This window comes from Mustelus asterias, unplaced genomic scaffold (assembly GCF_964213995.1).
Source record: "Mustelus asterias unplaced genomic scaffold, sMusAst1.hap1.1 HAP1_SCAFFOLD_69, whole genome shotgun sequence".
NCBI classification, from domain to species: domain Eukaryota; kingdom Metazoa; phylum Chordata; class Chondrichthyes; order Carcharhiniformes; family Triakidae; genus Mustelus; species Mustelus asterias.
Genome location: NW_027590131.1, coordinates 41,112 through 53,648, shown reverse-complemented (window position 1 = coordinate 53,648; position 12,537 = coordinate 41,112). Strand labels below are relative to the sequence as shown.

General features: G+C 43.2%; 1 protein-coding gene across 1 annotated transcript in view; it reads right to left on the bottom strand.

Annotated features, from left to right (window-relative positions):
• Window positions 1-12,297, bottom strand: part of LOC144483451 (NACHT, LRR and PYD domains-containing protein 3-like) — a 76,949-nt gene extending 64,652 nt beyond the window's left edge. Inside the window, exons 1-4 of the mRNA XM_078202140.1 lie at window positions 12,212-12,297; window positions 10,273-10,353; window positions 8,741-8,821; window positions 79-174 (exon numbers count right to left, since the gene is read on the bottom strand). Of these exons, the coding sequence (XP_078058266.1) occupies window positions 79-142 (64 nt within the window). The 5' untranslated portion in view covers window positions 143-174; window positions 8,741-8,821; window positions 10,273-10,353; window positions 12,212-12,297. The remainder of the gene's footprint in view (window positions 1-78; window positions 175-8,740; window positions 8,822-10,272; window positions 10,354-12,211) is intronic.
• Between the last annotated feature and the right edge of the window lie 240 nt (window positions 12,298-12,537).

Below are 12,537 nucleotides of genomic sequence, written 5' to 3'. Positions count from 1 at the left end.
AGTCCCTGTCCTGTTCCCTCTTCCTGTGTGAGCAGCAGACAAGACAGGAATTATATTTGTATTGTTTTGTGATCCTACCTGTGTCCATTCTCATTCTTTTTGAAGATGTTGAACATTCTCCCCTGTTTGAACCTTCAGCCATGATATTGACAGACGTTCCCTGATTCTGAGACTCTGTAATGAGGATAATATCAATGTCAGGATCAGATGTAAATATTAAAATCAGAAGCAGAGCGTTGAGATCTTCACTGATATGTAAAATATATTTCAGAATATTACAATTGCACATGTTACCACGATATTAGTGGCAGCTGTTTCACAAAATACCAGTCACCTACATCAGGTCCCTTGAAAAATCCATCCTTTATCCATGCAATCCTCTGCCCCATTTCCAGTTTCCACTTTTCTCTCCAAAGTTATTGAACATGTTGTTACCTCCCAAATCCAGCACCATTTTTGCAGGAGCTCCATACAGTTAAGTTTGCACCCTGCCACTGCTGTTAAAATCACAAATACTATCCTATCCGACTCTGACAAAAGTCAATGAAGTATCTTCATTCACCCGTCTGCAACCTTTAACGTGCTTGACCATGTTATCCTTCTCAACTCCTCCCTCTTGTCGTCCAGCTGAGTGGAAATGCATCAAAGGCCCCTGGTTCAATTCTTATCTATTACTTTCCATCCAGAGAATCAGTGACATTGCTTTCTCTTGCCACTCCCACATCATTATCTCTATCATTGGCCCTCTTCTATTCCTCATCAACATGCTGCCCCTCGGTAACCTGGCAGCAGGTTCAACATGCAAACTGCTGATATCCAGCTCCACATTCTCACTGCTCTGAAACTCTGCTTCCTGAATCCTGACTAACTCACACCACGTCTCAGTTCATTCACCTGTGTTCACCAACTCTCACTGTCTCACAGCCTGACAACAGCTCAATTTTAAAATGCTCATACTAGCTGTTCAATCTCTCCATGGCCCCTCTCTTCCTGTTCATGCAGCCTACAGCAGCCCCAGAAGCCAGCAACATCTCTACCTTGCCCAATCTGACAAGTTGTGTATCTTGAGGATAATTTGTCCACAATCCAGGCCAAGTCCTGAACTCTGGAATTCCCTCCCGAAGCCTCTCGGCTGCTTTACTTTTCCCTCTTCTCAGATTCACCTTAAAAAGATTAACAATCTGACTAAAATTAGTCACCTGCCCAGCGACCCCTTCGAATGTTTTATGTATTTGTTTTCCCACTAAATTTTTCTCTTGTTGAGTGTTTTGGGATGTTTTGCTACGTTAAAGGTGCTATACAAATGCACGTGGCTCCATATTCTCCACTCGTGTGGATGTGTCACTGTCCCTATACCTGTATCCCTAATCAAACTCAGCTATTGTCCTCTCCTTTCTCCAATATGGAAATGGAAAAGTGATTCAGACATTTAATTTCTTCAAATTAGAATTGGAAGTTATTCAACAGCAATAATTTACAACCAAGGTTTAAAACCAGCAATGTAAAATGCAGTTACCCGTTTCATTCTTAATCTCATACAACAACTCAGATTTCCAGTGTGTCTGATTTTGTGAAAAAATATCCCAAAGCACAGATCTGTAATACACATCTGGTCATCTGAACAGATCCGGATTTATTCCTCATCAACCCCAATGACCCGGCCTCGCCCACACCGAGCCAGCATCAGTTATTGGGTGAAGCCACATTGACTTTCAAGAGGACCCCAGAAATTTCTCAGTGCATGGAAATGGCTGCAATGCAAAAGATATCCAGAAGACCAATGGTGGTGCGGAGGAGGGGGCACTGCATCAAGTAACGAAAGAGGCAGCAAGAAGAAAGGTGAAAGCAATGGAATGTGTCAGGTGTCGTGGGACACACTATGTGGATCATTGCAAATGCTTTCGCCACTGCAACAAAAATGGGGGTTTAGTCACGAACTGCAAAGATGCTGAGAGCAAGTCGAAGGTGGAGTAAGGAAATTCAAATTTGAAAATGCATGAGTCAGCTAGACATCAACTGGGAAAATCAGAACAGACACAGAAGCAAAGGATTCCATATAATTCCATAGGATTTCGGGGAGCAATGGAGAAGGACAAGAGTGGCCCTTGGTTCAGGACGAGAGCCAAATACATACAAATTAGACAGGATCAGGGGAATTTGGTTTGGGAGCGGCAATCTGACGGCAAGTCCAGGTCTGGCATGTGGGCAGCTTTTAAAGGCCAGTTAACCGAATTGCAGAACATGCATGACCCATAAAAATGAAGGTTAGAAATAGCAGAATTCAGGAACAATGGACGACAAGGAAAATAGGAAGGAACTTAAACGCCAAATTAGGAGGGCTAAAAGAGACCATGAAACGTTATTAGCAAACAGGGAGATGGAGAATCCCAAGGCTTTTATGCATGTATTCGGAGCAAGAGGGTAGTTCAAGAAAGAATAGGCCCACTTAAGGACAATGGAGGAAAGTTATACATGGAACCACAGGACGGCGGCGAAATCCTTAATGAGTACGATGTATCGGTATTCATCAAGGAGATGGACATGGAGGATGTTGAGGCCAAAGATAGGTGTGTGAACACTCTAGATAATGTCAATATATCGAAGGAGGTAGTGATAGGTTTCCTCAATTAAATTAAGATGGACAAGTCCCCGGGGCCAGATGGGATCGAGCTCAGTTTACTGTGGGAGGAAAGAGATACGGGAGTAAAAAGGTATCTTCACACCCTTTTTAACCACAGGTGAGGTTCCAGAGGACTGGAGAATAGCTATTGTTGATCCCTTGTTTCAGGAAGAAAGCAGGGATAATCTAGGAAATCAAAGGCTGGTGAGCCTAACGACTGTGGTGGAGAAGCTATTGCTGAGGATATTTGCACATTTCGAAGAAATGGACTAGCTTGTGTCAGGCAGCATGGTTTTGTAGGGGAAAGTCAAGTCTCACCAACTCGACTGAGTTTTTTCAAGAGGTGATAAAGATAATTGATGAGGGAAGGGCTGTGGATGTAGTTTATATGGACTGTATTAAGGCGTTTGACAAGATCCCACATGGCAGACTGGAAATCACAAGGAATCGGGGTAGGCTGGCTAGATGGAAACAGAACTGATTTGGTGATAGAAGACAGAGGGCAGGATGTTAAGGCCGCACTCGTCCCAAAACCGTAAAATCCAACCCGAGCTCAACGGACCTGTCTATGTTCCACCCCTCGACGGTCCGATCCTCGTGGTGGGCAGAACGGGAAAATTCGCCCCAGAGAGTAGCAGGGAAAGGGTATTTTTTTCAGAATGGTGACCTGTAGCTCGTAGTGTTCTGCAAGGATCAGTGCTGGGACCTATTTTATTTGGAGGAAAACGTGGGTGGTCTGATTAGTAAGTTTGCGGGTGACACGAAGATTGGTGGAGATGCTAATAGCTTTGAGTTTACAACAGGATATAGATAGATTGGAAATTTGGGCACAGAAATGGCAAATGAAATTTAATGTGGAGAAATGTGAGGCAATGCATCTTGGAGGATCAAATTTATGTGTGAATTGTACTGTAAATGGCAGAGCCCTTTGGAACAGTAAGATGCAGAGGGATCTGGGCGTGCAGGTCCACATTTCCCTATAAGTGGCAGTTGACCAAGGTGATTAAGAAGGCCTATGGCCAGGACATTGAGTACAAGCGTTGGAAAATCATGTTGCAGCGATATAAAACCTTGGTTAGGCCGCATTTGGAGTATTGCATGCAGTTCTGGTCTCTACTACCAGAAGAATGTGGAAGCTTTGGAGAGCTCAAATAAGGTTCACCAGGATGTTGCCTGGTCTCAAGGATGTTGGCTATGGCGAGAGGTTGAATAAACGAGGATTGTGTTCACTGGACACCCGGGGGCTGAGTGGAGATTTGATAGACGTTTAGAAAGTTATGAGATGTATAGACCCGGTGCATATCATTAGGCATGTTTTCACAGGGTGCAAGTGTCAATAAAAGGATTCAAGGTGAGAGGGGCTGAGTTTAAGAGAGATGTGCAGGGGAATTTTTCATGCAGAGAGTGGTTGGTGCCTGGAACATGCTGCCAGAGGAGGTGGCTGACACAGGCACATTAGCAACATATAAGAGGCATCTGGATAGGTACTTGAACAGAGAGGGAATAGAGGGATACAGACCGAGTAAGGGCAGAAGGGCTTTTAGTTCAGTTAGCGCATCATGATCGGCACAGTCTTGGAGGGTTGAATGGCCTGTTCTTGTGTTGTACTTTTCTTTGCTCTAGGAGCACTCTTACAACATGTTTAATGTGAGTGAGGGGTGTGAAACCTATCTGAGCAATACTGGAGGTTAGTGGAAAACAAACCAAGATGGTGTTGGACACGGGAGCCGCTGTGTCTGTAATCCCTGAAAGGACCAACAAGACAACTTGAGACTCTAACCAGGCGCCAGCCCTTACTCAGACTGGGATCAAACTTCAGATGTACACCGGAGAGACCATACCATTGCTTCAGGTGTTAGAAATGGACATTGCACATAACAGAAAAGAAGCAAGGACACATGTCACAAGAACATAAGAAATAGGAGCAGGAGTAGGCCATCTAGCCCCTCAAGCCTGCCCCGCCATTCAATAAGATCATGGCTGATCTGATAGTGGTTCAGTTCCACTTACCCGCCCGCTCCCCATAACCCTTAATTCCCATATTGATCAGAAATCTATCTACCTGTGACTTAAACATATTTAACGAGGTAGCCTCCACTGCTTCAATGGGCGGAGAATTCCAGAGATTCACTACCCTCTGAGAGAAGAAGTTCCTCCTCAACTCTGTCCTAAACTGACTCCCCCTTATTTTGAGGCTGCGTCCTCTAGTTTTTGTGGTAAAAGGGAAGGAGCCCTATCTATAGGGCATGGCTGGCTCAGTGAAGTTCTGTAGAACTGGGATAAAATAAAGCACACAAAGGTGACAGAGGATGCCATTCAGAAATATCCTGAGATTTTCCAGATGAACTGGGCACATTGCATGGCTCTATAGTTAAGTTGCTCATTGATCCAGAGGCTATCCGCGCTTTTTCAAGTGCAGGACAGTGCCCTACACCATGAAAGATAAAGTAGGGGAGGAGTTTGATTCCAAGCCTTTGCAGCCACTCGATGAGTCTATTCGGTTGGGGAGCATTAAATATCCCTGTTCATAAACATGATGATACTGTGCGTACACGTGATTACCTGAAGGCCTGGAGTTTCTGTTTTCAAGCCATGCTGGGAAAAATGGATAATCTGTGACAAGATTTTCCCCATGTACTAGTTCATTTTCATGACATCTAATTACAGGGAAAACTGAGGAGGAGCACCTCAGCACCCCGAATCAAGTGTTAGAGGTCTTCAGAGGCAGCATTGCATCAGAGGCACAGCGTGGGAATTTTCTAGACACAAAGTGTGGAATATCTAGACCACAAAATCATAGTGCAGCGTTCATCATTTGTGGAGGAAAAAGCTCCAGATTCCAATCATGTGTCCGGGCTCAGGTAATTTTTGGGTTTAGTTTACTGTTTTCCAAGGAAAATAACCACAATCTATTTAATCTCTCCTCATAGCAAGTTTTTTGCCCTGGCAACATTCCTTTAAACCTCCTCTACATTCATTCCAGAGCAATTACGTTCTTACTGTAATATGGTGACAAGAACTGCACACTATATTTCAGTTGTGGCCTCATCAGTACTTTGTCCAATTCCAACATTACATCCTTACTTTTGTATTCTATACCTCTGGCAATGAAGGAGAACATTTTCTATGCCTTCCTTACAACCTCGTCTACTTGAACTGCTGCATTTAGGCTCCAGTGTACTTGTACACCATGATCATTCACCTCATCTACTCCTCTTAATATATTCCCATTTATTTGTGTAATCTCTAAAACTGATTTACCTCCCTAATTGCATTTTAAAATGCGTCTGCCACTTCACCGCCTACTCCACCAACCCATCTATATCATTTTCGAAATTATAGCTACCCTCTACACTATTCACTACTCGGCCAATCTTTTTGCCATCTGCAAATTTCCAAATCGATCCGCCACGTTCATTTCCACATCGTTAATCTGTAACACGAACTGTAAGGGGTCGCAAAAGCGAGCACTGTGGAACGTTTTATCCAGTTTGCCACATTACTCTGTACCCATGGGTTTTAACACTTTTCACCGATCTGCCATATGAGACCTTGTCAAACGCCTGGCGAAGTTCAATGTACACAACATACACAGCACTACCCCTTCTTGTCATGTCCTCAAAGAATTCAATGAAATTCGTGAGGCAAGATCTTCCTTTGACAAATGCACGTTGACCATCCCTGACAAGTCCGTGCCTTTCGACATGACAATTAATCGGCTCACTCAGGATTATTTCCAATAATTTGTCCATCACCAATTTAAGGCTAACTGGCCTATAATTGTTTGGCATTTCCCTCTAAGTTCAATTGTTTAAAAAAGTAATGGGGCGGCACCGTAGCACAGTGGTTAGCACTGCTGCTTCACAGCCCCAGCGAACTGGGTTCGATTCCGGGCTTGGGTCACTGTCTGTGTGGAACTTGGACATTCTCCTCGTGTCTGCGTGGGTTTCCTCCGGGTGCTCCGGTTTCCTCCCACAGTCCAAAGGTGTGCGGGTTAGGTTGATTGGCCATCCTAAAATGCCCCTTCGTGTCCTGAGATGCGTAGGTTAGAGGGATTAGCGGGAAAGATATGTAGGGACATGGGGGTAGGGCCTGGGTGGGATTGTGGTCCGTGCAGACTCGATGGGCCGAATGGCCTCCTTCTGCACTGCAGGGTTTCAATGATTCTACGATTCTAAGTTTGCGTTTCTGCAGCTCTCAGTTAGCTCCTCTATATCTCGTGATGATTGGAAAATCATTATCAGAATAGTCAGTGAGATGTTGGCCTGGCTCAGGAAGATGGGCTGGAATTCTGTGGTATGTTGGGTGGTTGTAGGTGGGTGCACTGAGCTGCAAGCGAGCCGGTGTTGCATTCATCAGCTGGTGGGCGGAGGGGGGCAGTTATGTTGCCCTATTCTGGATGGAGGGGCTAATCTTGTGGCTGAGGGAAATCGTTTTGTCCCATGGATCTCCGAGAGGTTAGTGGACAGATCACATGGTGGGAATGGGGTTGCGGTGTAGCGTGGGACCCATGGGGAATTATAGGCCTTTGGGTGGTCAAGGAAGTTGCCAGGGGGACGGGTGGTCAGGGGGATGGTCAGCGGAAGGCTTGGATAGGAGGTGTTCAGTGTGGTGTTGTCAGATGGTGAAAAAAGTTGCTATGGGTTGTCATATTTTAAATGGCTTCGTTACTTGGTGGAGATCAGTCAGATTGTCAGCCGCGTCAGTCAGTAGGGCAGTCAAGACTTTGGTGGGTGGTCAGTGGGGAGGCGGGCTACAATGGGATGTTCAGATGGTCTGGATGATCAGGTATACTGGTCGGTGGTGAATGGTGCTCACTGGCATTTAGTCAGCGACGAGTTGACTAGGGGGTAATAACTGTGTAGTCCTGAGGAAGGGAGGTGGGGTTTACTCGAGGGGCTCATAATAGCTCTCGTGGTAGCGTCTGGGTAGGCGGGCGTGGTCTGGTGGGGTCACACGGAAGACACAGTCAGAGGTGCTCTGTAGATCAGGTGGTTTTCCGTGGGATCCCGTGGAATGTTGGTGGTGTTGAAGTCGGGACAGGGGGAGGGCAACTGATGTTATGTGGGTTTGGCCAGAGGGGATCGAGGGGAGTTTGGCCAGAGGGGATCGAAGGGAAAGTCAAAATGTTCGGAAGTTAGATGTGGAATAACATAGAGCGTCATGGTGGTAAGACAGGATGCCATGTATTGCCAATGAGTAGTCAGATCGGAGGGTGGGGGTTTCAAGGAGGCAGTCCGTTGTTCCTATTGGGTTATTCGATATTGATGGGTGGTCTGTGGATCTATCGATCACCATGTTATCGATAGATGCCTCAGTAATATAGTTACATCTAAGTGTGAAGTGGATTTAATTCTTCTAAATTTGTCTAAGTGATGACTACTTCAGGCAGTCTGAACATTAATCGGAAGTTCGTAATTTACATCACAATGTCTGGTGGTTCCATCACAGGGCGATGGCTCAATAAAAGATTGAACTTCTCGGGCAATTGTCACACAAGTTTTACCGGGGGAACTCTGCGCCGTGGCCGTGGTGTCCCCAGCATCTTTTTTTTTGGGTTCTGCCCAATTCGGATATCTCAGAGCCCGAAAGGTATGAGCCGGAATTGAATGAAGATAACCTAAAACACTGGTTCAGCCTTAAGCCGGAAGAAAGAGTTGAACATTGGACACGTACTAAAGAAAGAACATAACCGGTTCAGAGAGGCGAAGAAAATGTTGATAAAAATGGTCCCAGAAATGGCGATCTTCAGTTACATTGGTAAGTATAGCAACATGGAGAACAGCATTGAGAAATGTTTTCAATAGATGTTTAAAGTTCTGAGCGGTTTAGACGAAGTAAAGAGAAACTGTAACTATTGCTGGAAGAATTAAAAATCTTTGTCTCAATTTCGCCGATATCTTCCAAAGAAAACAAATCGATTTGCAGGAAGCAGGGTGACAAGGAAGGCGGGATATTTGGGCCAGATGGATTGATCTTGCACTGTCCGGCACAGGCTCGCTGACGTTCTTCAGTGCTGTTAACCATTCAATAAATCTACTGGACCACTCTGTAAAATGCCACATAGGCTCATGTTTCTGAAATCTCTGTAATAGTTGTTAGTATATTCTGGGTTCTTACCTTATGCTGCGGTTCTTGAATCTGGTTCCAGAGAGTCCTGATAAATTAGTGTACTGCTTACAGCAGATTATCGAACACACCCTGGGTAAAGATTAATTACATATTACAGTCATAAACAAGACCTTCAGCCTGATCAGCACAAACCAGTAACACATTGTAATTTTATTTAGAGCTGGATCCGAATTAAATGGCGTATCATTTTAATTGAATTATTCTGATTATTCACTGATCAATTTTGACAAGGGTGTTCATTTTGTGTGACTGTTGATAGTGATTACATTTCCCCCTGCTCTTTTAGACACACAGAGCAACAGTCTACATTTATTGGCTGTGATGTTTTTTTTTCTCTTTTTATTACCTACTGTGTAACGTCTTTATTATTGGACTATAAACTTTCAAAGAGAGCAAAGTTCAAAGTTCAAACATGGTTGCTTTATGGGGTTCAGACACCAGGGGATAGGAAACACTGAGCTCGACCGCTGAAATATATGTGCTTTCAATCGCTAGATTTTCACTCCATTTTGCTGCAATTCTATCCGTGTAAATGCTATTTATTGATATTGTTGATCCATTAATCTCGGTACCCAGGCTTCTATCATATTCCACTGTCCTGAACTTGTGCATTTTCCATCATAGATTATTCTCCCAGCTTCAGTAGATTAATAAGGAGAATGTCTTAGAATGGTCTCTCGATGGTTATCTGCGCTTTTTTTTTGTTTGCAGCCTGAGACGTGATCAGAAATATAGCACCTAATCAGCCTCAATATTTGGTAATTGGCTTTGTCTGCTGGTTTCAGTTTTTGGAATGGAATCACTCAGTGTGTGTCACATGAGAGAACAGATCCGCCAGAGGGAGTGGCAGTATTATCGCAGGAGAGTGGCTGGGAGCCCTCAGAATTGAACTTCTCGGGCAATGTCGTGCAACCCTGACTAAAGGACCTCTGGCCTGTTGTAGGGGCATCTTTGGATACCTCACAGTTAGGATGTGAGGCCCCACACTGCATGTCAGACTTGACATGCTCAGACCTAGGAGGTTACGATGAAAATTTATGAAACTTTGTTTCGGCTTGAAGTAGGAATATTGAGTGAAGCTGTGAGGTTCACAGAGAATAAAGAAACGAATAGGAAAATCATCCATGGATAAAGGAACTCAGTTGCATGATTACTGTCAGCACATGTAAAAGAGGGGTCGACAGAAGGTTTCGCGTGATGTTACAAACACTGAACAGTTTAATATTAACTACAGATAAACTGTTATCATTGCTAGAATGATTGGGAAGCGTTTATATCCCATTTCACCTTGTCTAAACAGAAACGAAGAAGTATTGAAGGAAAGGATGAGGGGGTACATAGACAAATAGGGGAAAGAGAGACTGGCTGGATTGTTCTTACGGAGAGCTAACACAGAGATACTGACCTCCTTGAACTTTCTAACCTATGAATCTATGGAACTACTGCACCAAAACTCGAGATTGTTCAGATTCCCTACATTAAAACAATGTAAAGGTGGTCACAATATTCTGGGCTCTTACCTTGAGCAGCCGTTCCCGCTCCTGGTTCCAGAAAGTCTGAACAAATTAGTATATTGGATTCAACCGTTTATCAAACACACCCTGGGTAAAGATCAGTTACACACAGTCATAAATACGACCTTCAACCTGATCAGTGCAACTCCTCACCACACCTTTCTCTTAAAGCCAGCTGGGTCTGAATTAAACAGTATAATCTTACTGAATCATTTCAATAAATCCGGAATCAATTTAAACGAAGTCATTCGTTCTGTGTGCCTGAATAACAGAGAGTATTTTCCACAGAATCTTTGAGACCCACAGATAAATAGTCAGCAGTTGTTAGATGTTATTATCCACTGTATAACTTATCTATTATTTAATGAGGCAACTCTAGAGAGAACAAGGTTCAAAGAACAATGTACATTTATTGGGTTCAGACGGCAGATGATAAGAACAACTAAACTCTCGTTTTGAAACATACTTGCTTTCAATCACTAAATTTAAGTGATGTTCAAAATAACGGACATTTTCAGCATTAACTACAGTGAATCTGTTTCAATTGGTGACAGGATTCAGAAACTTCTTATCCAATTTCACGGAGGGCTTCAAATGGCAAGGAATAAGGACTGCACCAGAAAGTCAAATATTTCACAATGTCGCTACGGTATAATTTGATAATGGTTGTCACACAGCAGAGTCATAAACGTGAACTTCAGCCTGCTCAGTACAATTCCTCATCACATTTCTCCCTAATTTAGTGCTGGATCTGAATCACTCATATTTTCATTTATATTAACTTATTCTGATAACTCACTGATCAAATTAAACAAAATCAGTCATTTTGCGTGCCTGTTGACAGTGATACCTACCCCGGCACTTTCAGCCCGACATAGAAACAGCATGCAGTTGTTAGATTTGATGTTTTCCTTATTTTATTACTCACTATATAATGTCTTTATTATTTGGCTATAAACGTCCAGAAAGTGCAATGTGCAAAGAGCATTGATCCTTTATTGGGTTCAAACATCAGAAGGGAGGAAATATGTTGAAATACTTTTTTTTAAAAACCTTTGCTTTTAACCATTAGATATTTCATTCTATTTTGCTACAATTCTATCTCCATAAACGGAATGTATTTGCATCTTGGCTCGATTTATCTCGGTATCAGGTTTCTATCATATTACCTCATTTATACAGTCTTGAATATGTGCAGTTTCCTTCATAAATTATTTTACCAACTAACAGTAGAGTAATGATTGCAATGCCCTGGAGATGGTCCCTATTTCGTTACCTGCGATATTTCTGTTTGTTAAGCCTTAGCTCTGAACAGTAATATTGCAAGTAGTTAATTTCAATATTTTGTTATTATTCTTGTCTGCCGCCTACACGTTTTGGAATGAAATTACTCAATGTCTATCCCAGCAGAGCGCAAGTCCACCAGAGACTTGAGAGGGAATACATCAAAATTGAACATCCCGGGATATTCGCCTGAAATGCTCATCTGAGCACCTCTGGGCCCAGGTGAGGACATCTTCAGATGACTCCATAGTTCGGGTGCCCCGAATGTCAGACATTATTTTCTGACCCACAAGAAGTTATGATGAAATCATAATCCATCCATGCCATACTTTCTCATAATGAGCTCCTTATAAATTACACACAAGTTCATTTTCAATTGATTTTTACCCTCTGATCATTTTAGATAAAGACATGAATTACATCGGGGCAGGACTGCGACTGCTGTCCTTGGAAGGTACTTGATAGAGTCATTGGCCAGGCTTTAAATCAATTTGGCAGGGGGATGGGAACCTATGTGACTATTCAGATGTTGGGTCAGCAAGAACAAGTGGAAAATGCAGCAAGAATAATAACAGTGAGAGGCAGATAAATCAAGAGCCAGAGACAGGTAAGGGCTCAGTAAAAATTGTAGGAACGGGTCAAGAAAAGTTAAAATGCTTACCTTAAGGTGTTGTACCTGAACGCGCCGAGCATCCCAAACATCATGGAAGAATTAGCTATGCGGATAGATGATATATTTCATATTGCAGACTCAATGCTCCAGGTGACCAAGAATGGGAAATAAGCATTGAGGTGCAGTTGGTGTTTAGGAAGGAACGCCAGAGGAAGAGATGGTGGAGTTGCATTGTTGATTGAAGAAGTTATTGATATGATCTTGAGGAAACATATTAGCACAGATGGAGGGATATAGTTTGGGTAGATAGGATGAAATGTTTCCCCTCGTAGAGGGTTCAATAAAAAGAGAGGAAATATTTTACAAAAGGAGAA